This window comes from Seriola aureovittata, chromosome 18 (genome assembly GCF_021018895.1).
Source record: "Seriola aureovittata isolate HTS-2021-v1 ecotype China chromosome 18, ASM2101889v1, whole genome shotgun sequence".
NCBI lineage: Eukaryota > Metazoa > Chordata > Actinopteri > Carangiformes > Carangidae > Seriola > Seriola aureovittata.
This window is the reverse complement of record NC_079381.1, coordinates 14498455-14526029: the sequence shown is the minus strand read 5'-3', so window position 1 is coordinate 14526029 and position 27575 is coordinate 14498455. Positions and strand designations below refer to the sequence as shown.

The following is a 27575-nucleotide window of genomic DNA, read 5'->3' as shown; positions in this document are numbered from 1 at the left end:
CACATGAAGAGACAAAAGACACTGAAACAGTAAGAATCCACAGAAGAGCTTTTCAAGTTCTCCAAGAAACTACCTCCCTAACAAGAACAATGAAAAACTGTGTATTTTTTTCTGTTTAATGCACTTTATGGTTAACTGATAAATAAAAGCAATTCATGGATTTATTTCTATGTTTCCAGTGTGAAGGCCAGTGTGAAGAGTTGCTGCCTTTCTCTGTTTTAGAACATTTTAAATTGAACATATTTGGGTTATGGAAACTTAGTCAAACAAAACAAAACATTTGAAGATATCACTTTGGGTTCTGGGAAACTGTTACAGGCAATTTTCACATTTTGATTGACTGATTGAGAAAGAACCAATACTCTAAATGAATATGTATGAATTGTATTGTATTATAACTGTAAAGATATATATATATGCAGATGGCAGTTTATTAGGTACACATAGCTTAAACTAATTTAGTCTAATACAAAAGTCCTGCAATAAATTTTCCTTCATGAAGGTCATAATGTTCCATTTTTATGAAACTGTGTTAAAAAGCTGTTGATTCAACTGTTTGATCATTTTAGAGGCTGTAGTTTCTGCTGCTATTGAATTGTATTGCATTATACAGAGAGGTGTTTCTGTTATTTAGCCAAGCCTCATTGATAAGAATGGGTAAAAAGTAATAGCAACACCTGTTAACATAACACAATACAGCTGAACAGCACCAAAAACTGCAGCTTCCACATTGATCAAACAGTTGAATCAACACCTTTCTAAAACACTAAACATTATGACCATCATGAAGCTATAATTTTTTGCAGAACTGTTGACTGTTAGACTGCATTAGTTTTATCTAGGTTTTCCTAATAAACTGCCTACTGAGTGTGAGTGAGTGGTTGAGTAAGTGTAGCCTATGTATTTGATATATCAATCAAATGGATTTTAATCAGACATGATTACAAAAATATTTTTTGATTATTTTTGATATTATATATATATTATTTCGTATTTTATATGTTAGAAAAAAAGTTGTAGTGAAGGTGTTTTCTGTTCTCAGAGTGCAAACTAAATATGGAGAAGCATAATTTAGTTACTGCTTGCAGATAAGACTTTGACCACCTTTAAATTAGGTTTAAAAACGTTTATGTTTTGCACTGCCTTTGACTCCTTTCAATTCTTTCTCTACTAATTCTCTACTTTAAATTTAGATGGTTGAATATTTTTGTCCGCATTTATGTTTTAATGCATTATTAAAATAAAGCGCTTTGAATTGCACATGTGTATGAAATGTGATATATAAGCAAACATACCTCACCCTTGAATGCACATATGTGGTCTGCGATCAACTCGCGAGATCACGCGGCTCGCGGAGATTTGGCTTAGCACGTGTGCTGGTTTTTTTTTTTTTTTTTTTTTTTTTTTTAGTGTGGCTCTCAGCTGCCGAGGCGGATGATGATGATGGCGGAGCTGGTTCAGGGACAGGCCTCGGTGGCTCAGCCCGGAACGAAAGATGACTTCGCAGACACGATACGCCGGGTCCGACAGGTAAAACGCTCTCCAGCGAACACAGCGCTTGTGATGCTTTCGGGACCACAAGCAGCGGGTCAGCGTGTTGGATCAGGGCAGGACTTTGGTCGGGGCACCCCGGACCCCCTACTACAAACACTCCTCATGCAGCCAGCCAGCGAGCTAGCAGGCTAACGTTAAGTAGCCGAGATAGCTGAGCGGACAGATTAGAGTTTACTGAGAGCAGAAGACGCGTTAATTTACAGTGTCAAAACTGTCAAAAACGACGACACAAGTCATATTTGACGGAAGACACGAAGGCCATTTGTAATGTCGAAGTTTGTGCAACTTTAGTAAGTTAAGTCGACACACAGCAACCTGTTGTCAAGTCAGAAGTTGCACTTAGCTTAGCTTGCTAACTCACTAACAAGTTTGAGACCCTGAGTCTTGACCCACAACGTGATTAAAACCTAAGCATTTAGTTTAGACACGAAACCTGATCAACCCACCAGTCTGACACGCTGCTGGTTTTCAGGTTAGCTTTACAAAACTGGTTGTTGCCCCAGTTACAGAGACACACTGAGAGCTTGGTCAGTAACCACATGTAGCACTGACGTTTAAACCCCTTCATTTCCCTTCTTTAATCTCATATGAAGCTTGTCTATAAAACACGAAGCAGATGTTGCACACAATAACAAAACCGAACAGGCTAGTGTAGCTGGTGTTAGCTTGCTAGCGTGTGTGTCCTAACAGATAGGCCATGTAATGTAACGTCATCTGTTCAAATAAGCCTCCCTCCACTCCTCCTGGTTGCCACACTAGGTTTTTTTTCCATTGCTGCCTGGAAAATACCTGAAAACTATCCAGAAAACAACCAGCATTTCACTGCTCACCTCTTTAACAGATATAGTTGAATGTAGCAGAGATGGTCACAGTAGTTGTGCTGTCATTAAATTGGTAGAAAGTAACGCTGTTTGTTTGCTGTAATAGAAGATTAGTAAACTACTGTCTGCACTTAATAGTGTGCAAATTGGACTTTAGTCATACAGCTGCTACTTTAGCTTCCCCCAGTGTAGATTATAAACACAGTCTACCTCTATCTGTAAATTTTTAATCCTGATTTGCATGATTATAAAAAGATGTGCACCAATATCTATCAGAATAGTCAGAGTTTAATGCACATTTATAAAATAAAAAAAAAATGTGGAGGTCTAAAGCATTTATTGGTCAGGTACATTTTGTCTCATTTTGAGCACATGCAGAGAAAGCAAGTGACATGACCACTGCATGTCACCCCCCCCCCCCCCCCCCCCCACCCCCCAGACGTCTACTGTCTTATCTGTGCTCACACATTGTTCACAAGATCTGGGATTGGCCAAAACCAACAGCGTCCACCTGAGGATGCACATTTCATATCATCCTCTTAACAGTAACAACAGATAGGATCTGTTGCTACTGTTTACAGAAAAGAGTAGCCACTCTGTTATTTTGCATGTTATCACAAGACATCGAAGTGGCGTATGATAACAAGGCAAGTGGTGAGAGATGAGAAGTGGAGGCCTTGTTCCAATGCTTCTCTGCACTGCTGTGCATAGTGTGGTGTTGGTTCCCACAGATGCAGCAATAAAAATTACCTGCCTCTCACTGACATTTAAATCTTCAAGATCAGATACATTTTAAATGCTCTATTTTTTTTTTTTTAATTAAACAATTACCAGAGTACTCTGTAAAGGTCCATTAACTCAGCAGATGTTAACCTCTGGATTAGGCCTGCCATTAGCTAATTATTGGACTCTGCCTCCTTATGCACACCTACTGTTTTCAAAATGGCAGTGTCTCACTGTCACTAAATGTACCCATCTTGACCCTAAATGTAACCATTAACATTTACGTTCTGTAAACCAGTCAAACATAAACACACCATGTCTTGTTAAAGATAATAACCTCATTTAGTGGAAGTCAGCCACAAATAGTGTAGATTACAGATGAAACAGTTGTGCCACTGTGGCCAATGGGCAAGGTGTCTCAGATCCTAAATATAAACTAAATACTTTAGCTCTCATGTGACCACATGTCATGTGATTTCATTTGATTTATTTTTAGACAAATCAGACATTTAAATACATATTTTAACACTTAAAGTTTGAAAATCGACTGACTAGTTACTATTAAAGTTTTTACATATTCGCTCAGCAAAGATTGCATTCAAGAAGTGAGTCTGCCTTGAAGGCCTGTCGAGTCCCACAGTGGTGTTTACCCAGAGACCTCAGTGAACATCGTGGGGGTAGACAAGTTTGTACCAGACAGTTTGCCACAAAAACCACCAGACTGCGGAAGAAAGCGACTTACTATGTTTGTAATTAGTTGCATATTTGCTTCACTGTTCCAGCTGGAATTTAATCAATGCAACTTCTCTTAGGATCCTGAACTTAATATGTTAATAGAAATACTGTAGACACAGTCGATAAAACAGGCAGGTGTTTGAGAGGATACTTCTCAGCTATGTGTCTCTAGTGAAGCAAAACTCTGAGTAATGCTGGTTTCACAAAGTGCAGTCATTTCTTGAGTATTGACTTCAGCCACAATGTTTTCCATGTTGCTTGACACACACGTAGCTACAGTAATGCCATGTGAAACAGCCACTCCACACCTGCTTCCTTTTCTGCTTCCTTATTTCCATTGCACCCCTCTCGCTTCCACCACTGGGCTCTGAAGTAGATAATCATCCCTGAAGGTGATGGAAGACTCTAATTGCTGTCAATATATTTTCATATTGTGAAAAAAATTCCAGTCAGGCGCAGATGTCAATTTAGTGTAATTTTCTGAAATGCTATACTTTTGTATGGAAGGAGAGGCGGTAGATTAATGGGGAGTGGAAAATGCTGTTGGCACTCTCGTGCAGGGAAACTGAAGATTTAAATGTCCATCACCGCAGAACACGAGCATCTGCTTTAGGTCGGCAAGTGGATGATTTTGAGAATAGACATAGATTGATTTTTATCTAAGCTGTAATGCAAATAAGTGCCCTCTTCTTGAAGTAGTGTGTATGCAGCAAACGCATAGAGAAATGTATGTCAGGTAGTGCAGAAATTAACAGATCATTCCTTGGGCTGGTCACTGATTTTGATCTGGGGATAATAAAAAAAAAAAAAAAACATATGATTATCTTTTAATAGTACTGTGTTTTAACATGGCATGACTAAAGAGGGGTGTTGAGCCTCCATACTTTTGGTACTGAAAGTAAAAACTGCTGGTATCAAATTTATATTTTCGTTTATTCTTTCTTCACATATGACTTATTTTACACTGCAGTTCCTGTAGCCAAAGCTCTTACACAGCTGTTTGTGTTTATATTGCTCAAAGTAAGGTATCGATTTAAGTATCGGTACTGAAACTCTGGTAATGTATCAGCATTAGTATGTCAAAAATATTTAAAACAATACTCAATACTTAGCCTAGAACATGACATTGCTGGCCATAGCTTGTGTGAATTACTTGTTTTTTATGCAAATGCACCGAACAGTAGTCAAATATAAAACTAGCACAAACTACAGCTCGTAAAATAACCTCTCTGGTACCAGTGTGAATAAAATCATTATCGTACCTTCCTACTGCTCGTACGAACAGCCTGCACTTCAGGCTTTGAATAAGGAACTGGAAATGTATTTTTTTGTGTCAGTGCTCTAGGCAGCTGTCGTAACTTTCAGGCAACTCATCTACTGGAAAATTCAGTCAGTTGAGATATTGCTGTGCACCATGAAGATTTGTGTCATTTGTCAGCCAAAGCATGAAAAAGCCAGTTTAGTCAGTGAGAGGTGGCACATGACAGATGTTTCAAGGAAAACACCAGTGTCGGTAGTCTCAACAAGAACTGTAGCAGACTGCTTCAAGCTACTCTAATATTGTACAAAGTGCAGTTTTCAGCTGCTGTCAAAACGATAACACTCCACACAACAGGCTTCACAGCAAATTTGATGCATGATGAAAGCAAGAAGAAAAGGGAAAGTGTCACACTTATCTTGAAGGCTTGTCCTTGATGATGTCTTGGAAAGGAAATGTATGTTCAAAGAATATCGTCACTTATCCACTTTTTTACCTTTATTCCATCACACACCCACTGTGATGTGTCCCCAGATGGCAGCCAAGATGGGAGGAGACCAGATGCCCAACATGAACAATTCCTCTGCTGTCATTGACCCCTCCCTCTACGGCTTTGGAGGCCAAAAACGTTCACTAGACAATGGAGGTAAGCCTTCATTAGAGACACAGAAATCCCTGATGTTTTAGCATTTATCCTGCATATTATGTATCTGGATACCTTCATAAAAACATGTTCCTCCACATAAGATGCTCTGTGGCCATCTTCTGCAAACTGTGTGTGTTTGTGTAGCTTTTGGGATTTGGCTCCATCCGCCGTAAAAAGTTGAGTTATTTGACATATTGCCATTTCCCTTTGGAAGTGGTTATTTTTTGCTCTAACCAATCAGTAGCAAGTGACATATTAGCCAAAGTCGCTTTCAGTCAACACAGAAGCCGCAGCAGTGGTTGCCTGGAGCTGTTAACTTTCCAAAGTTTTCCATGTCAACCGAAGAACTGTGCCTGTTGAAAAGTTATTTCTGTAAATCAGCACACAACAACCTGCAGATCTCATTCTCTCACTTGTCACTAATTTTCTGGCTCTGTCACAGGAAGATGACGTATTGCCTCCAAAGCTCTGATTGATCTTTTGTTATTCTAACCAAGGAAACAGACAGTGAACCTGTTTGAATTGCTGTAAAAACTGGACATATTAGCAGCAGAAAAAAAATGTGCTCATGCCCAAAAGATGTTTGAACAAGGATTGATCCTTCTGTCTCAGTGGATATGACAGACCGTACATTTGTTTGATAGCTGTAGTGTTGTCGTTCATTTACGAAACCCCAGATTTCAAAAGACTTTACAAAGTCAAGCAACATAAAACAGAAATATAATTTATTGATCTTGCCTTTCCAAAATATTTCAAAATGTGAAATCCATTTTTATCTTCAGATTTTGTGCCAGGTGTTCCACATGAGGTTTAGAAGTAAGACTGCTATCGAATCAAATTGCAGAATCATTATATTTATGGTCTGCATGTAATATGAAATAATTTTGTCTTATCAGCTCTCTGTACAAGTTTGAGACTCTGCAGAGATGTGTGAAGCTGGATGTGTTTTTATCATTCTTGAAACATTGACCCAGTTTGAATTGAGTGTAACAATGTTTTATGGGTGTAATAAACCAGAAAAAAACTGTGAAACTTTACCTTTCATCCCTGTCAAACTCTTCTTCACTTACATTGGTGACAGCAGCTCAATTTCTTCACTTGTGTGCCAATTTTTGAATTGATTAGAAATTTAATTTATGATTTTGTGTACTTTGTGAAAATGGCTACAGTGCACCACAGGTGGAGCTGTGTAGGCGAAACACTGTGATCTGTGAAATAAGAGCTGTGGTTTTATATTTTCATGGTTGTGTGGAGTATTAAGTATCTGACACTGCAGTGTAGTAAGAAAATGTCATCCTATCTCATTGTGCATGGCACACAAAACAAAGATTTGATCCATTTCATATCCATGAAGTGGGAACACTAGTCATTTATCCCGTCCTCTTATCTTGTCATAGCCGTTTGTATGATGTTTCAGTCCTGAATGCATGGATAGATAAATCGTATGCAATTCTGGTTTAGGTTTGTTTGACGTGCTGTTATTGTTTGCAACCATTTGTCCTCGGTTTTTCTCAGTCAAGGTTGTCCCCAAGCGTAAGGGAAATTATAGAAAAGGTGTCTGTGAAGCACTGCAGGTAGCTCTCATGGAGCTCAGAATTTAATTATCAAATGTACAAGTATACAAATGCACTCAGGGTGTTCACACTTTTATCTCACAGTCTTGTCCTTGTATGAATTCAGTGCACCTCCTATTTTGTATTCATAGCTGTTCCATCCTCAAGCGTTAACCCCAGTGCATTTCCAGAAGAAGTGAAATCAGTGCAAACGACCATAAAATTGATTGAACCTGCTAGATATCAACTCAGGTGTTCACGTCCATGGCAGCACATCCTCCAGTGACCCTGCAGGACCCTTGCTTGGTGCTACCTGTCAAAATTCAATTCAGGACCAGCAGCCACTGACCCAGCTGCTGCCTTTCTCTCTTTCTGAGCGGCTCTGATTGAAACACTCACTCATACACTCGCAGGCCCGATTTCCATGCTGGTGAAAGCCCCCCGCTGTGGGGTCAGACACGAACACGAAGGATTGGCAGGACCATATCCATCTGCTCCTGTCCCCTGCAGGACCGACTCATTCCTTCTGATTTTTCTGCTTCATTGGCTATCACTTTAGCAGATGTTTAAAATATTATCTTTAGCCATGATCTCACTTTATTTCTCATATGTTAATTTGCTTTCTTCTCCTTTCTCTCAGTAGGAAACCACCTCGGTGCAATGGTACATCAAAGGTGAGCAGAGCAAACTCAGTTTGTGTTTATTGTAATGCACTTTGATTCATTGATTCATTTATTCTCCCTAATAATACATCTTGTCAACATCATAGGTTGCTGTATCTTACCTTCAAAGACATATCGCAAAACCACAGATACTGATTTTTGTTATGACAAAAAACACAAACGGGTGACAAATGTTGACATTTTAGAAGCTGGATCCTTAGTGTACATCTTTGATATTTTTGCTTGTTTGACAGACATATTTATTTTGAAACAATTTTGTTAAGAGTCATTGTTTGTCATTTTAGAACAATTGTTTCCAGAGCAGATGCAATCAGTTGATTCGTTCATAAATAGAAAATTAATCACCAACAATTTTGATAATTGTTTTAAACGTTTAAGAAAAAATGGCAAGACCCGACTGGTTCCAGCTCCTCGGATGTAAATATTTGCTGCTTTTCTTAGTCTTTTGTGGTAATGACCCAAATATCTCTGACATGTTACACACAAAACAATTGAGAAATGAATCTACAGATTGATTGATAATGAAAATAATCATAAGTTGCAGCCTTAATAGTGTCAGATCCATTTGTTTATATGCACAAGTTGCTTTAGAGAAAAGTCTAGTGTTAGATTGGTCTTGATTTTATTATCTTTGGTCAGAGTTATTAATCATGTCCTAATCTCTCACAGGGCTTTTGCGACAGAAGACTTCAAAGTGCCTGATAAGATGGTGGGCTTCAGTAAGTAGCCCTTGGGTTCATTTATAGCCAGTACTGATGTTTGACATGTAATCACCAGTATTGACATTCTACTCAGTTTTTGGGTCACTGCTTGGGGCCTCGGTCTAAATTCAAAAAGGCTTAACACTGGTCTTTTCTCTCCCCTCTCCTCATAGTCATTGGAAAAGGAGGAGAGCAGATCTCAAGAATTCAACTGGAATCAGGTTGTAAGATCCAGATTGCTTCAGGTAAGTTGTAACTAAACACATTATCAAAGCCCACCTCTTTCTGCTGCTGGAAGCAACTACAGGCTTGAGCCATAAACTGGAAACACAGTGAAGCTTCATACCTTCATATATGTATCTCACTAATTAGGTTCCCAAGCTACACATAGTGGCTTCAGAAAGTATTCAGACCCCTTCACTTTTTGCAAACTTGATTGTGTTGTAAATGGATCATTTCCATTTTGCCCATCAGTCTGCACTCAATAACCCACAATCGCAAAGTGAAAACAACACTTTTAGATTTTTGTCAATTTATTAATAATCTAAACTTGTCGCATTTCGGCTGGAGCCTTCAGGAAAGTCTGGGTCATCAATAACTTGTAGGTACATTCCAAATATTTAATCATATTATCAGAGTAGGGAAAAATGGTTAAATAATATGCTGTTTGACAGAACAAATGTCTGTTAGAATCAAATGTCTGTATGTGGGGCTTGACACAGGAACAAGTGACACTGTACACACAATTAAATGCAGTGTAATACAGGAGTCCTACTACTTTTTTCTTTTGCAAAATTAGTCTTTCTGTTAAAACTATGGCAGAGAGATGGTATATTTGAAACCACATGTGAAAGTATTAGTGCTAATTTTCAAAGTGGCAGTTCGTGATTTGTACCATTGTTTTTTCACTTAAAACAGACATTTTTCTTTTAGTAGCAACAGCCAAGACAACATACAAATATCAAGTTTGTGAGTGAAAGCCTTTTGTATATTAAACAGCTGGAAGCTGCTTGGCGTTCCTCCAGACCCGCAGCCTTCATATGTTTGCAATGTGTTTCTATTTTGGTATATTCTGTACACATGACTTCTATATTGCATGTCACTCTTCCTGGAAGAAAGATGGTGCCTCTGTCACTCTTCATGAGGTTTCTTCCATGAGGTTGTTTTTTTTTTTTGTTTTTTGTTTTTTGTTTTTTTCTTGAGGTTTCTCTTGGAGAGTTTTACCTTATCCAAACGTGGGGTATAAGAACAGAGGGTGCCATATGGTGTACAGACTGTGAAGTCTTTTGAGACAAATTTGTGATTTTTGGACTCTATGAATAAAATTAACCTAACATACAGTTAACTACTCATTCTTTAATATGCGAGATTGTGCAGTATCTCTAATTTTATTATTTTGTCACAGACAGCGGAGGCATGTTGGACAGACCTTGCACACTGACTGGCAGCCCAGAGAACATTGAGTAAGTCTCAGCCTTTTTTGAATAATTTCTTTTTAACAAAATATACACATATACAAAGACATACAAACACAGCTCCAAATACCCTCTCTGTAAATAATTTTGAGTTACTCGTGACTAATCAATAGTAATGATATTTTTAGATCACATCTGAAACCAGTGTTGGCAGTGTGTCCATATAGTTTAAATAAGGCTGACAATTCTTCAGAAATATGTTGTATTTGCATTTCCTAAGTGATACGTAATGCTATTTCTATAAACCTTTTTTGGGTTGTACAAGTTGTAAAATCCCCTAATAATAAAGAAAGTTCTGGATCTAATGCAAAGGTAAATCCTGTAAGGGAGCCCTCCTCTGCACCACATCTAAAACACACCTCTGATACTTTTGATTTATGCAGTCTCTCTGGTGTGAAAGAGTTGGTGAAGACAATTGTAACAGACCAGTCTGTGTCTGGCATTAACAGTGGCTGACAGACTTGTCTTTCAACTCTCAACTTTGACAGATTTACTGAAACTGCACAGAGCATGAGGAAAGTGTGCCCTATTGTTGTGACAAAGAGGGCACGAACTCAAATCTCTTTTCACATCTCCTCTTAATCACCTGAACACCTCTTTCAACCTTTGACAGAGAAAAATGTGACGCAGAACAGTTTTTGTGCAGAATCTGTATCTCTGGTGACAAATGTGCTTCTTGGTCCTCACTCCACCCACAACAGGCAGGCCAAGAGGCTGCTGAGTGAGATTGTGGAGCAGTGTCGGTATGGTCCTGGCTTCCACAGTGACATGGACGGCAACAGTTCCATCCAACAGATCCTCATCCCCGCCAACAAAGTTGGCCTGGTCATCGGCAAAGGAGGAGAAACCATCAAACAGCTGCAGGTGTGGTAGTAGCTTATTCTGAACATTTAGCAATTAGATAAAGTTGAATTCATTGTTCACAGTCGTTGTAGAGATTGGGGAGACTCTACTAACTAGTGACTGCTGAGTAACGGGTCTAATCAAGTCTAGTTGAACCCACTTACTTAAACCACATATTAGGCAGTGAAAAGTAAATGGACAGTCAAGCAACAGTCCTGAGTGTTCATTATACTGTGACTGTCCTCTGCACTGCAGTGACTTTGTTCAACTTGCAGTAACATGCACAAAACCAGTTTAGTTTGCCATGATATGTGGCTTACGTATTTTTATGCCACATATGATTTATAATAGTCGTATTGAAAATTAACCACTACGATTAAGATGTTAAATTTTATTAGATAACTTGTGTAATGACAAACAAAACAGTTTGAATGCATGTGAGAATACAAGGTCAAAGTTGGACCAGGACTTAAGTTTTCAGGACTGTGGACACTGCTTGGAGATATATTTTCTTGATTATATAGTTGACTGCAGAGCTAGAAGTAGGAAACACTGACAGTGGTCCCTGGCTCTTTATTTTTCTGTGTAACTCTCATGTACTGGGAGACTTCACCTTCAGATAAGGCGGTACTGATCTTCAGTTAGATTTGCTGTCCGCCACTAATTTTTCTTGACTGACTCATTTTTTGTTTAGAAGTATTTTCCACAGTCTGTACAGTGATGGTGAGTAACAAGGTAAACATATTGAGTGTGTTAGGGTTAATCATATGAATAGGGAGGTTTAAAAGGAAAGGTGTGGTCAGACTGTATTTTTTAATGTCAACAAATACCGCGAAAAAGACCAAAAGCAACAATCGGTTGATCTGACTTAAAGATAAGGTCTGTGTGGCCAAAGCCTGATATTGCTTATTCCTCTGTGCCATGGAGCTCCATTGTTATTATTGCAGCTATTAAAAACCCATCATTGAGCCACAGCATTGCCCTGGGTGACATGATCTTCACTGCAATGAACATGGGCACTGCGGCCTATTTTTAGTCGATCCCACATACACACCAACCTGTACTGTAAATACCCACAAACACACCACATCTATGGCTGGAAACAGTTTCCTTAGTCAGTGTGAATCAAAGGGCTTGGGGCTGATCGGTTGTTTTGGTCTTTTTAATGGAACTTGTTGACAATAACAGTAACATTGAGTATCTGTAGCCTTAGACCTCAATTACACTTCTTTGTAGATGCACACATGGACATTTTTTCACATAAAATTTTATATGGATGGTTCGGATTATGAGTATTTCTTTTCTAAATTAACTAGCAGAAATTGTTCTTTGCAAATACGAGTTATAGTGTATATTGGGAATGCTCTGATATGTTCTTAAACTGATGTGAAAATATCTTTTCACATCCTCCATGAGAATTCACCCTCTGGCGTATATCAAAATAAAACCTGTTCTTTGAGACCTGGCAGGATTTCCACCATTTGGTGTGAATAGTGTTTTGGGCCCCAGGTAACTCTTGTTTCTGCCTATGTCTGATTGTACCCCTGCAGGAGAGAACAGGAGTGCAGATGATAATGATTCAGGATGACCCCATGCCCACTGGAGCAGACAAGCCCCTGAGAATCACTGGGGATCCCCACAAAGTGCAGGTCGGTCTCAGAGGAACTCAGTGTGTGCCACTATCTTTCCAGTTTACACTCAATTTTACACATTTTATGCCTTCAGTCTTCGCCTCAAACATTTGAAAACCTCTTTGTTTTTATTGAGAGGCTCTTGGCTGGACTTTTGCTTCGCTTCACATCCAGCATTCGATGATTTAAATAATTTAAATTGTTGTGTCTCTCGATCCTCTCTTTAGCAAGCCCGTGAACTTGTGGTGAAGCTCATCCGGGACAAGGACCAAGGAGACTTCAGGGCTGGCAGAGCAGACTTTGGATCCAAAATGGGGGGAAGCAGTCTTGATGTAAGAGCCTGCCTCTCAGCTTTTCAAATACTGGACATTTATTTATCATTATTTGTCTGAACCCTTCTTTCTGTCCTCATTTTTCAGGTGGTTGTGCCCAGATTTGCTGTCGGTATCATCATTGGCAGGAACGGAGAGATGATCAAGAAGATTCAGAATGATGCCGGGGTCAGGATCCAGTTTAAACAGGGTAAGAAGATGACATGCACTTCTTCAAAAATATAACTGAATCAGTAGTTGTAGATTCAGAAGGCGGAATAGAAGTTACCTTGTTGTAAATCCAGTTCTACCAGTATGTGCATAACCGCCTGTCGGGCGTATCCAAAATGAATGGAAGAATCCAAACGGTTTATGTTGGAAATATAATTAAAGCACAAAACAGCCTGATCAAATACGATAAATCCATCTAGTGTTGTGATGGTACTATCATGGGCAAAATAAGACGCAGATCTATGAATCAAAATCTACACTGTAGGTATCTACAGCAGAACCCATTGTGTCAAGTATAAATCCAGCTTTACCCATAATAAACATTTTAAGTCTGTATGATACTGAAGTTACTGAAGTAGACAGTACTCCATGAAATCCTCCTGTTTATGTTGAAAAACAGTATGTGTCATTAGGAAAACAAATACTTTTGACAAAGACTTTCTCTTACATTTACTAATTTGGCAGACGCTTTTATCCAGAACAACTAAGAAGGGACAGACAACACCAAAGCTTCAGTGCAGTAGGAGACTTTGACCTGGTTTGTCCTGGTGGGAGTCCGAGCGTCTGACAGCTGATATAAAAATGCAGAGTGACTGAGCGTCAGGCAGAGCTTCTCAATCATCAGAATTCATAGACAGTGATGTTTACTCCAGTCTGATCATCCAAGTTTAGCGTCTGCTGATTCACTACTTCTGAGCTGTGAAATTTAAACCTGAACAATATTTAAGTTAGAAAAATATCCGAATATGAGACATTTGATCACCTATAGAACTTGATTGTAAATTTGTTTTGATCTCAGAGCAGTTAAAGACCTTTTTTTCCTCTCGTACTTGTCCAGATGATGGAGTCAGTCCAGACCGAGTTGCTCAGGTGATGGGCCAGCCAGACCACTGCCACCATGCAGTCCACCTCATCAATGAATTGGTTCAAACAGCTCAGGTATGTGGACAGCATCTGAAATAAAAAACACTTTTTTCCACTGAACCCTTCTTTTTACATAAGATTTATCAGATTATAAACCAAATATATTTTACTTATCTAAGTGTCGCTGAGGCTCATTATCTTCTTCATTTTTAGGACTAAAGTCAACCTGTAAAAGTTTCTTACACTGGTTATAATAAAATAAAAATACGTTGAGTGCTTAGATAAAACATCAGTAGGGATTCTGTAAGAAGCAATTTAGGGAGCTAATGCTGCTGTACTGTTCTTCCTTGACCTTTATAGCAAATATCAGTTGAGTGTTTGTGTTGGGTCAATGGCAACCGCAAAATTCCTCCATCTCTTTCTATTATTGACTCTTTTGGGGGTTTTTTATCTTCTGGTTCCCTCCCTCCAGGAGCGAGATGGGTTTGGGGGAGTAATGGGGCGTCGAGGGCGAGGTGACAGTAACATGGGAGGACCTGGCGGACTGCAGGAGGTGACATACGCAGTACCTGCTGACAAGTGTGGCCTAGTGATTGGCAAAGGTAAGGATTATGTTATTTGTCACATTTTATTATCATGTTTGGTTGATTTAAACACCTGTTGATACTGTTAGCTCCTCAGTGAGCTCTTCTTAGATTTTTTTTTTATTAGTGGCTTGTATATAAAACTTTTCCATGAAATGTGAGCTTGCTTTGTTTAATTGGTGTCTCGCTGTTTGGTCTTCTTCTCCCACATGTGCTACATTGTGACTCAACTTGCTGTCATAGAAAAATAATGCACAGTTCACCAACACAGACAGTCTTAATAAGAGTATATCCAACTCGCCAGATGCCGATTTCCTTTAATAACTGAACGCCGTTTGGTGTCCTGCCACTGCGTGAAACTGATGAGAAGAGGGGGGGGCTGAGTGACCACCCTCCTATTCTCCCTCCAGGGCTCATGTATACAGCACAAGTGGCATTCATTGGCTTCACTAAGGGCTTAATGACGGGGATAATGCGTGTAATGTGACATTAATTGTTAAAGGTGCATAATAACAGCCCTCAATCATGTGGAAGGCTGCCTGGCATCTAATGAGGGTCTTTCAGCCCAATAGAGTGCAGCGAGGCAATGAATAGAAGGAATTAGCTTATTGGCTATTCATGCCCACTCTATTGCCAGCTATTTAAAAGTCATTGACCATTGCATTGGAAGGAGGTGTGTGTGTGAGTGAGTGAGTGTGTGTGTATATGTATATGTGTGTGTGTGTCGTGGTGTGTGTGTGTGTGTGTGTGTGTGTGTGTGTGTGCAGTGGTGGGTGGGGTCAGGGGGGGGCCTCTTTACCTAAGATAAAAACATGGCAATAGAAATGTCAAGTGGCTTTTGTGCATGTAGTGGGCCGAGGGAAACAAATAAACCTGGGCGTTGCGTCCCCCTCTCTATGCATTAGCATATGAAGTGGGCCAATATGGTGGAGATGGCGGTGGGTCTGGGTGCTGTCAGCCGTCCCTTAAAGGGTGCCGTGATTAATATCTTTACGATGCCATATGCAGCCCATTGCCCCTCTGTTTTGACCTCCTACACACACACTGCTTGTGATGAATCAAGCCACCCACCAACCTGCTCAGACTTTACCGGCTCAAACTTGGTGCAAGAGCCGTAACAAGCGTCGTACAATTTAACTCATGAGATTTAATCCAAAATAATCTAAACTCAAGGTTCAGTTACTAGGTTTTCTAGAACTTTCAGTTGCATCTGTCAGTTTTAAAACGGAAAGTTGTTTAGGTTGAAATCTCCAGTTTAGTTTGATGTGTAAGTATTCCTAAAATAAATGCAGATGCTTTGTCACTACCCCCCAAACATGAGAAGTAAATGGCCTTTAATCTTAAACGGAAACAAAAACATAAATTGACATCTTTTATCATTTGTAAGTGAAATTTTGCCATTATATCATAATTATTTTACAATATTGTTTCCAAGTAAATAGTGAGTTAAAACACTACCAAAATTAGTAAGTGAAGTGGTTACGATGAGTTCTGAGCATCATTTTGATTTTTTTATGTGACTTTTGTTTACATTTTCTTGCCAGATATATTTTGTAAGTCTACACAGTGTGGGACAGTACACTGTGAGCTTGTTTACATATCATAAAACCAGTACAACAGAATACAAGATAGAAAAATAGGACCAAAACTAACAATTACAATTATTTTCATTATTTATTAGTTTGCTGATTAGGCTCTCAATTATTCAATTAACTGTTTGGTACATGAAGTATCAGGAACCTGTGATAAATACCCATCACAACTTCCTAGAGTCCGTGTCGATGGCTTAGAACGATTTTGTCAGGTCAAACCAAAAGATAGTCAGTTTTCTGTCTTAGAAGTGAAGAAAAGCAATTTAAATCATTAATTGATAATCAACATTGAGCTGATTAATTTTCTGTCGATTGTCTTAAATATTTCAGATCTGGGGCACATAATATAATACAACAATACATAACACAACAGAGTGAAAAATATAGAAAAACAACTAAAATCCACTTAAGGCTCTTCCTAGAGGGGCAGTGATATTAATGAATATTAAATAAATATCATATATTTCAACTTTATCACCCAGCCCTAGTTTCATGCGGCTGTTACATTTATAATTTCCATGTCACACATTCTGGCAGTGTTATTTTTCCCTTGAGGTCTCAGTTTTTCCCCACCACCAGCAGCTAACCAGTCCCTTGGCTTTGCCCTGAATGCCGTCACCAGTTGCACTTTTGTATCCCCTCCTTTTCTCCAGCTCACTAAACCAGTCTCATTAATAAGGCCCGTATTATCTGTCCTCACTACAGCCCAGTCCATGAAATGAATAGTCAGGGTCTTCATTGCTCTCTGCTGTCTGACTAGAAGAGCTCATAATGGCTTCATTAAGGCAGAAGTTTCATTTGGTTGACAATGGGTTAATGGCCCATGTGCAGTCTGTTGGCAGCAAGGAATAGGCTACGGGAGGAGGAGAGGTTTTTGATGAGCGTTTTCATTCGGAGGTCAGCCAGGGTCATCCGAGTGTCAGCCACAAGTGAACAAATGTGTAATTGATGTTGGGACAGCCCTGGTGTCCCCCCGGGAAGCACCCTCAGCCTTTTTCGTTTAGATGGGCATTGTGGAGGGGGGGGGCGGTGTATGCCCCCCGTTCACTCCCTCCTCTCATCACGGAGGACAACACAGAGTCAAGAATGAAAAGGGTAAAAGAGACAAATGATATCCCAGAAGGAGGATACGCTTCAATTTTGGCCCTTTTCTCCTGCCAGCTCTGTTTCATTTCTCCCTGCTGGTGTAATTGCTCTCCCCACACGTCGGGAAGCTGGCATCTGATGCGGGGGGGGGGGGGGGGGGGGGGGGGTGCAGGAGATGTCTCCTTTTGTTTACCGATTTGCATGGATGTTACCACAGAATGGTAGATAAGTGGTGGGACACATGCCAGAGTCTTCATAAGGTAGAACTATCAGATCAGTTTAGTGAAGTGAGTCAGTGGGATTCTGGTGTAGAGAAGTCTGGCCTAACGCTGCGTTCATATCATATAGGATGGATGGTAGAGATGGGAAAAGATTCGTTCATGTCATCCAGACGGTTGTAATGGTACAGACTTAGTCGTGTTAGGGTTTATAAACACTCTGCTTTGGCAACATAATGCTATACCCATTATGACATTAATAGGTATGGCATATTATGACATTTTGTCCCCAGGATACATACTTATTTCATACGTCACCAAGCAGTGAGGCAAAGGGGGGTTCAGATGTGAACACCACACTAAGTTATGTTAAATATTCTTATAGCTGGTATTGGTCTCTACCAAGTCCTGAGGGAAATAAACCAGCTAGTTGTTAACTGTGTCTGTCTATTGTTCGGTGCTGAGCAAGTGATGTCCAGAGGGCTAAAAACAGTTGCCTACTGCAGCTGAAAACAAGCGAGTGTGAATCAAAATGTTAAAGTTGTGTGCCAGGCGGCTAAACAGTGAGCCAAAACTCACTATAAAGCTCTGTGAAGCTGAGAGGAGCAGCTGATAATTCCCTGCAGGTTCATCATTGTGAGCAACCCTTCTCACATTGTTTTGTCTTTGTCATTTGATAGATTGTTTTAAAAAATATCAAATATAGCCGCTTTGAGGACTATGTCACAATACTGTTGTAGAAGTCTTATGTCAGTCACAAAGAAAAATGTTGAAAACTCATCATTACTTGATGCTTTTATAGGTGGAGAAACCATCAAGAACATCAAAGAGCAGTCTCGTGCCCACGTGGAGCTACAGAGAAACCCGCCGCCCAACACCGACCCCAACGTGCGCATCTTCTCCATCCGAGGCACCCCGCAGCAGTTGGAAAAGGCCCGCCAGCTGATCGATGAGAGAATTGGGGTAGGTGGTCTGGCTCCAGCCCCCCTGGTACTCCCCCAGAACACTATTGTCTAGCCTGATATTCATGAGCACACATGTCAATGCGGGGAGCTGCTGGGGTGAGCTAGGCTGCTGTGGTCCTGGTGGCCAGCAGGATGTCACCAGAGGTTAAACATGAAGAATCCATCAAATGGACTTAATGGAGTGCATCAGCAGCCAGCCCTGCCCTCTGACCTTGCCTGTTGGCTCCCTTTAAACACAAGTGTGGTCTCTCACTCGCCTCCTCTTCCCTTTCTCTGCTCCAGGGCCCAGGAATGGGGAGCAACAGCAACTTCGGTATGAATCCCTACAACCAAGGACCAACCACTCCTCCTCAACAGTAAGGATCAGTTTCTCTCCTCACCATGTCACATTTTGATACATTAGCTTGTGGACTACTGGGTGAACCTGTGCTCATAGTGTTGACACTGTCTTCAGTGGGAAATTGGTTTTGAAGTTGTTTCTTTTCTCACTTTGAATTATCTGTTTATTTTTCCTGAAGTGGGCCTCAGACATTCATGACTGGAGGATGGGGTACAACCTTTCAAATATGGCAGCCTCAAGGCCAACAGGACCACAGTAAGTCAAAGCACTAAGAATTAAACTAGGTCTGTGTTTTCTAGACAAAATCTCAGTATAAAAACACAACAAATCAAGAAAATCTGATCTTTCCGCAGCTGGAGAATTGTAGTCAATGCCTGACTCAATGAGGGAACAAACAGTACATAAACAGTTTTTATGTCTTAAATTGTTTCATTACCCCTAAATGTCACTCAGAGCGAAGCCAGACGAGTTTTATCAGAGACTTTTATCAAAGTCTTGTGCAGGCTGGGAGGAGTGTTGCGTTCCCTCCTTAAAATTTGCTGTCGATGGAAATCATTAGGAAGCATAATTGCAGACATGAGCAGAAGGTGAAAAAGGGGGAAAGCTAAGCTCACTCTCAGTAACTCTGGTGGTGTTATCTGTGTCTGGTTTCAGGTCACAATGGATCCCAGACGGGCCAGATGGACTGGGAGCAGTATTATAAAAAGCTAGGCAAGTGTCACTCAGAGAGAAAAGAATATTTTGTTTGAACAGCCAGCTCAAGGCCCACTTTGTTTTACTCTCCTGTTAAGTTTCAATTGAATTCTCCTTTGCTTATGTGCACTTAAACTTATTCAGACTAGCCTGATGAAATGCGTGAATGAAAGAATGCAAGCATTTACAATTAAAGAAGCTACAGTATTAAATGTTTCAAACATTTCTAATGCTTGTTTACAGGTCAGCAAAACCAAGCCCAGAGCACCGCTCCTGAATACAACAAAGCTTGGGGTGAGTCCTTGTTTTATTTTACAAGCAAAATAAAAACTAAAGGGCAAGTGTGAGCTCTGCCATCACACTTCAAAGCTGCAAATGTGACTTAATATTCTTGATTGTTCCTCACTGGTGCTTTTTCCTGCCCTTCAGGCCAGACAGCCGGTCCTGGATCTCAGCAGACCTCTAATCCTGACTACAACGCCTGGGTTGACTTCTACAGACAGCCGATGGCCTACTTCAACCAGGGCGCACAGCAGACACAAGCCCCGGGCCTTCAGGTGAGAACCAACTCTGAGCACTGTCTCAACATGTCTCTCACAGCTTCTCAGTACAGATGTTAAAAGGATAAACAAGCATGAAAAGACCAAAACAAACAATGTGTTGGTCCATCAGTCAACCATTTTAAAAAAAGTGTAGATTCAACTGTGCGGTTATTTTAGAGGATGTAGTTTGTGGTGCTGTTGAATTGTACTGCATATATAGACAGGTGTTAATTTAGTTAACCTTAGTTAACCATTGATATTAGGATGGATAAAATCCAACATAAAAAAAAAAAACTCAGTATTGTAACCTTAATAATTGGAGAGGATTTAATGCAGGGCTGTTGTATTAGATTGCATTAGTTTTAGCTAGATGTACCTAATAAACTGGAAACTCAGTGTAAATATGTATAAATAGGTCACAAACACATTATAAAATTTTAAGGCTCATTCATTTCCTAAAACTGCTAGGAACTGTCGTTATTAGTAAATGTTACTTAAAACAGAAGAGAGCTGAAACGATTAGTCGATTAATCAACAGAAAATTAATCTGGATTCATTTTGATAATCGTGTAATCACATTTTTAAACAAAGATGGCCAAATGGTCATGTGAGGAGTTTTCCTTTGTCTTAAATGATGGTAAATTGAATAACTGTTGGTTGTGGACAAACAAACAACCATTCTATTGAAAAAATAGTTATTTGCACTTGAGTATTTGTTTGGAACATTTTTTAGGTGTCAGTCCCACACACACCTTCCTGCTGCTGTAAATAGTTACCAAACTACAGTTCATTGCAAGGACGAAACATTGCACCCAGTGCAAGATGGGTTTTTTGCATATATTTTGGAAAACAGTGGAGGTCTATGACAACAAGAAAAATCTTGAATACAATACAACTTTTCCTTTAAAATCTAAACAAATGTTAGAGTTTTTTACTACAAGTCTCCACTGGAATCAGCTGCAATATGGTTAATATTGAGAGCAATGATCAACAAATTGATTTTATTCTCCAGGATCATTAGAGACGACGCCCAGGTTAAAGACTTGAATCACTGAGAGGATGAAAACAACCCTTTTTTAACAGAGGGGGTTCAAGATTTGCAACGCCTTGAAGACTTTTTTTCTTAGTGAGAAACACTAGCTGTAGAATGACTTATATGATAAAGTAATATTTCTAAAATCAGGAACATTTATTTGTTACTAAATGCTTATGTACACTGTTATTTTGGATAGACAGTATCTGGGATCCCTTTTTGGACTTGAGAGAGCTGTTTCGTTTTTCTATATTTTCCTGTCTTTGATTGTACCGCCAAAATGAACCCAAGAGTTGTAACATTTCAAAAGGCAATATGATCTATTTTTTCTAGTTATGTTGAAATGAAACCATGATTATGTGCTTAGCAGTCTTGAATACCGTTTTGTCGTATGTCATAAGATGTTTAAAGGGTGTGTTAAAATGTTTTCCTTTTACATAATTGAGTGAAATGAAACTGTGATGTTTTGTTACAGCAAATGTATTTTTGTTACAAGGTTTAAAAAAAAAAAAAAAGGATTAATGTCAGCCAGTGGCAATAGTTCTAATTTAATTCCTGTTGTGCATTGTATGCTGTTTTTCATTGTCATTTTATTGTACTCTGGTTTAAAAAAAAAAAAAAAAAAAAAAAAAAAAGGTGCAATATCTTATTTCACTTTTGAAACAAAGATGGGTTCTCTTATATTTTGACAGACTTTTAACTTGTAGTTTTAAGATGTTTTTTTTTCTTTTTTCAAATGGAAATGTCATGGATAATTTATTACATTGATCTGATAGGACTTAGGGGGATGTTGCAAATAGCTTTTTTGCCTTTGCTACCTTGTAAAACTATGTATATATGCTCATATATTTGACTGTTAATTTAAATATATATGTTTCATATATATATATACTTATATTAAAAAAAATTATTTTTTTCCTGTGATTAGTGTTGCAGGAAAATTGTCCCTCTTTTTCTGTTCTGTTTTCATACTGAAAATGTTCAAAGATTGTGAATGTGTGATTTGAAATTTGATGTTGCATCTTGTTATGAAGAAAAATAAGAAGTGGTAGATTTTTTTGTGTATGTTGTGTACCTGAACTATTCAAGACTGCTAAGCCTCTGTACTTCTACCTGTGTAATAATTAATGTAGTATTTTTATGTTAAGTATTATGATCAAAAACTCTTATTTGGTACCTCCCAGTTCACTAACGCCACACTGAGCCCTCGCTGTGGACTCAGTGGGGCGTTGGACTCAGTCCAATGCTAATAACTTTTTAATTAATTTTTTATTTCTTTGTGTGATCTAATATAAATGATATAAATGATGCATCACTATGGAAAAATGATTCTGGTATTAACGTCATTTCTTAATGAAAAGGGATATAATTTCAAAATGTCTAATTATGGTGTTTGTTTTTTTTTTCCTTTATGTGTACAGTTAACCATGTATTAAAAAACATCCAGACTACCTTTATTGTGTACTGTTAAGCTGATTTTCTGTTTGATGAATATTATAAACATTTGAATGTCCTCTGTTGTATTCTGATACCAAGTGTTCAATTTTCTGAGTTTCACGTTGGAAACTTTCTGAAGCTCCATTGTGTATACTAACAAATGATACATAGAGGATATATAGGCCGACTGTATGTTTTCATGTTTTATAAGCAGAAAATATATATTTTCTATAGTCTATTGCCAGTTCTCAAATTCAAATAAATTTTCCGCAAGCCTCTCTTGTGGTTGAGTTATACTATCGTTACTTAATGTTAACTGCAACACTTCTCCACTGCTCCACTTTAATGTAGTTGTAACTGTTGTAATGCGCTGCACCATCACATCACCACATAGCTGCAAGTGTAACAGCAAATAGGAATTGTTTCTGTGTCTTTAGAGATCGCTCACTGCATGTACTCGGATGTTTTGTTTCTGTTTTTTAGATTAAATTTGGGAGAGGAGTTCTTTACTCACTGCTTCTTGTGGGAAAAGTTTTCATTTAAATATGCCAGATATTAAAATATCTGCACAAATACTGTTGAAATTTTATTTAAACAAAGTAATAAGCTGTGTCTGTCCTCAGAAAATTGTTTGTCAAGTGATACAATTGCCCCCAAATTACATTTCCTAAATTTATTTTTACACCTGACATGAGCACCATCTTTATAATCTGTTTGGTATCAACATCCACATCTGTCTGGTCTGTTTAAACGCCAAAATACATTATCGGGTGTGCTTTCAGGTATGGTGATTTGGTCAATGATGCTGCTGTTTTATAGTTTTCTTTTTCCATGACAATTGTCAGTCTTTTCCTTGCTCATTATTAGCAGATTTCCTACATTTCCATGTCTCGTTGCTTTCTAAACAATCCATGTAATACTTCCATCCTTTCCCTCTCTTCGCATGTAAACTGTAGCAGCATCTCATCCCTCAGACTCCTGTCCAGTGAGATGTTCCTCTCCACCCCCTCCAGACTCCTTCCAGCTTTTGTCACTGCACATCTTTGCGCTCAGCAGGGAGGCTCCTGCCACAGTGGACCCTGCACGGCCCCATACTGGCCCCCACATTGATGCTGTGCAGCTGTTTCCAAATCCAGCCCTTGATTTTGATCCTCTTCCTTTTTAACGTGCTGTCCCCGTGGACACTTCTGACCTGGTGGTCTAACGTGGGCGTCTAATAATGTAGTTGTTTCAGGATGGTTCGCAGACGGAGGTTAAGAGGCACGATTATTATTAATATCATTCATGGACACCTTTTCCTCCTGTGGGGGTTATTTTATGCTGCAGAATTTAAATCCTGATATTTAGAGTAGGATACAGTATGTTTCGAGTTTGGGACAGTGCTGCCCAAAGGATTTATTTAATGTTCAGGGGCAAGTGACAAAATATTCAACAAAACCTCAATCTACAAGTTAAAACTGACCAAATGCATCAAACAACTCTTTTCTTGGGGGAAAAAAATCTTGGGGAAAACAAAAAAACAAACGAAAAAAAAAGCTCAACATACACTTTAAAATGTTGTGTAATAATACACATGGAATTATTTATTTATGTGTCGTCTTTTTTTGGATTTCTTCTCATTTTTAATGGATGTTCTGCTGTCTGCACTCTGTAGGCTTGTGTTGTGTCCAGTACATTGACATAAGTATTGTACTTTTGAAATTTACTTGAGTATTTGCATTTTCTGCTACTGAATACCTGTACTTATACATTTCTGAGGCAAATATACTTTTTACTTCATGCATTGTTATGGTTTAAATCCGTAGATTTAACAGATCGTTGTATCTCAACCAGTTTAAATGTTAAAATACAACATGTATTCAAAAGGCACCAGTGACAGTAAACAGTACTGTAACAGTATGAAAACAGTCATTCTGCGCTTTTGACACTTTACTTTCATCTGATAATAGTTGTGTAGGCTACTTTAACAGAAGAAAATATTAAATGCAGGGCATTTAATTGTCATGGAGAATATTTTACATGGTGGTGTTCCTATATGCCCTTTACTTAAGTAAAAGATCAGAGTACGTCTTCCACAAACTAAGGCTCATTCACTGCATCATAACTCTGCTTTATAGCAAGGAATGGTTTTATTATTGACCTTTATCGATCTGTTTGATTGATCTTACATGTTCACAATAATTCAGCACGTCTGTGTGGTACTCAGAACATTTACATAAGTAAAAGTATAGCAGTAACAGCCTAGAAAAAACAGTGGTAGAGGGTAAAAGTAGAAATCCTTTGTTCAAAACGTTACTGAAGTAAATTTGCATAAGTATTAGTGTTAAATAGGTTTTAAGTAACAAAAGTAAAAGTACTCATTCTGCAGAATTACCCATTTCAGAATATATTACTATTATTATATTATAACTAATGCATTAATGTGTAAGCATCATTATAATGTTGCAGCTGGTAAAGGTGGGGCTGCTTTAGATACTGCTGGGAAGTTTAACCTTTAACATTACATCAAATTTTATTAGTTGATTATATTTTGTTTAGTACAATGGAATTAGAAGTACCTCCAAATTGTAATTAATTTAAAAAATATGTTGCATTAAATCAGGTCATAATGTTTGAAGTCAACAGAGTGTGGGCTAAAATAATTTTAAAACCGTTTTCCCTGCTGTGTAAATTAAGGTACACACACCTCCACCTCCTCCAAATCAAGCAGGTGTCCTACCCCACCCCCCCGTCCTGTCCAACAAGAGAGGGGGGAGAAAAAAAGGGGAGGGGGGAGCTCTTTTAGCAGGGAGGAGGGACTTCAGCCCTCTCACCTTTGCAACAGATAAGCCGATCTTCAGTCTCCTCCACACTGTGGCAGCTACCTTAATCTGTTTTTAATGACCCTGCGGAGCATCCCGAGAGACTCTGCACTCTCTTCACCCAGCTGGTTAGACGGCAGCAGTTTACAGAAGTGTGTGTGAGTGTGTGTGTGTGTGTGTGTGTGTGTGTGTGTGTGTGTGTGTGATTGGGAATATTTTAGCAACGCACGTTTCAATGCAAATTATATTTTTGCAGGAAAAGCCACTTTCTTGGACAATAATTCTCACTTTTAATCAGCAAAATACATGAAAGAAAACCAACATTTTCGAGCAAAATCTAAAACTTCTTAATTTCCCATTATGTATCTTTTACTTGCTGTTATTTTGTCATTAAAGTTGAAACGTCCCCATCTATTATTTTAACATGATCGAGCCTCTTTTCTCCGGGCTGTTTGGTTTCTCTCCTGATGAGCGTAAAACTCTGCTATTTATCCACAAACAAACGCTTTTCTTTGATAGGTTTCCCAGCAGCTCTTTGAAATAAAACAATTACCGCATTCTTTGTGCAATAATTGTCAATCATCCACATTAAATTGATAAGCTTTAAATGGACAGAATAATAGCTTAAATTGTTTTACAATGGAACAGCTAAGCAGGATGATTTGCTATTGCTGACATGCCCGCGGCTTTACCAGCTCCAAATAATGCCATAGGTTAATGCATAAATAAGCAAATCAAATCCATGCGTTACCCCAATTCAATTCATTTAATTCCTCTTTAATAAAGAAGCGGCCCCACCCCTCTGTCCCCCCCGCCATTTACCTCGGATTTGTGCGATGAATGCTATAAATGTAAATCAATCTAGATGAGAAAGAATCCCATTGAAAGAGCAGAGAAATTTCATCTGGGAAAAGGAGACAAATGTAGGAGGGGCCCGCTCATAAAAAGCAGCTGTTTCACAGTAATCTTTTTTCGTGCCCTGTCACTCACCTTGCCTTTTCACTATCTCTGCTGCTCAAAAAACTCTCCGCTATTGTATTTAGTTGCCATATCTTCTTTCCCATTACACTGCCATAGTCCATATTCGTCCAGAGAAAGAGAAGGAGAAAGAGAGAGCACAACTTGCCCGGTTTTTTTTTTCTTTTTTCGGACAATCCCCTTGTAGTTGTTGGAGTGAAAAGAGGAGTGCATGGATGTCAAATTGCCCTCAAAACACCATGAAAGATTGATTTGCAGCACTTTTCAGGGCCCTGACATTACTTGGAGGGGAGCTGAATAGGAAACCTGTGAGCCCGGGATGGAATAAAGATGTCCTCTCTGCTGGAAAAGAAGGAAAACTGCCCATTTAGCCCCAGTCCATCAAGCCCGAAAAATAGGCAAGAGAGGAAAAAACACAGAGGACTGTGACTATAGAGAAGAAAGGGGCCGTATATACTCATCTAAACGTTGTCACAATACCGAGGGGGCTCCGAACATCCATGAATATTAAACCGCTTACCTCAACAAGGGCTTGAAAAAGTGAACCACGTCAAAGCAGCTTTGCATTTTTTGCATGCGAACAATGCTGTAAAAAAAACAAAAACACATCGAGCTTGTTTCCATTCTTGTTATTCCCGCGCTAACTCCTCTCTCTCTCTCTCTGTCTCTCTTTCTCTCTCTCTCTCACACACACACACACAAAAATTAATATTACCACAGCATGAATACGAAATGCCTGAGAAAAAAATAAGCGAGCAGCTCCCAGACTCAATGACCCACTTCTCTGGACACAACTCATCACTTCAACTGAGCCTGCAGTGCTTTTTTTTTTTTAAATTTTAGTTTTAGTTTTTATGTCTGTTGCATTATTTTTTAGTTGGTGCACATGTGTAAACAGAGTACAGTTAGACTACATATTCACATGGGCCACAAAGTGCAGCATATTTGCACTATAATCTATTTTTCTACGCTCATAGACTTTTAAACACTTTACACTTTCTGTTTCGCAGGTTTTCGATCTTAAAAAAAATATTGTAAAATATTTTCATTGTCATTTGACTACCCAGCATGCATTTGCAGCTTTGCAAAAAATGTTTGCATTAAATTCAATTCCGGCAAGTGACTAAAATAAAGTTTTGGCCCCCTCTCCCCCGCCCCCCTCTCTCTCTGCTGTGTGTTTTAATGTCTCTGCTGGTGTGTTGCGGTGCAGCAGGCAGGTCCACACGGTGAGGGGTGTGTCATTAATAAGTAATTAGACAGGGGTCACAGCAGCCACT

At 39.0% G+C, this 27575-nt stretch overlaps 1 protein-coding gene across 3 annotated transcripts; it reads left to right on the top strand.

The window, feature by feature from the left end:
- The first annotated feature begins 1396 nt into the window (after nt 1-1396).
- fubp3 (far upstream element (FUSE) binding protein 3) lies at nt 1397-24295 on the top strand. Of its 3 annotated transcripts, none has more exons than XM_056403663.1 (19): nt 1397-1530; nt 5626-5737; nt 7934-7964; nt 8643-8692; nt 8848-8919; nt 10080-10137; nt 10851-11013; nt 12543-12641; nt 12851-12955; nt 13043-13145; nt 14004-14104; nt 14502-14631; nt 18312-18472; nt 18757-18830; nt 18993-19069; nt 19469-19525; nt 19751-19801; nt 19937-20064; nt 23476-24295. In XM_056403663.1, the coding sequence occupies exons 1-19, from the start codon at nt 1435-1437 to the stop codon at nt 23506-23508; spliced, it is 1701 nt and encodes a 566-aa protein (XP_056259638.1). In that variant the 5' UTR covers nt 1397-1434; the 3' UTR covers nt 23509-24295. The 3 variants fall into 3 exon arrangements, with proteins under 3 accessions (XP_056259638.1, XP_056259637.1, XP_056259639.1); XM_056403662.1 differs by having other exon boundaries at nt 7931-7964; nt 23476-24293; XM_056403664.1 differs by lacking the exon at nt 23476-24295 and adding an exon at nt 21062-22533 and having other exon boundaries at nt 7931-7964.
- Nucleotides 24296-27575: the final 3280 nt, after the last annotated feature.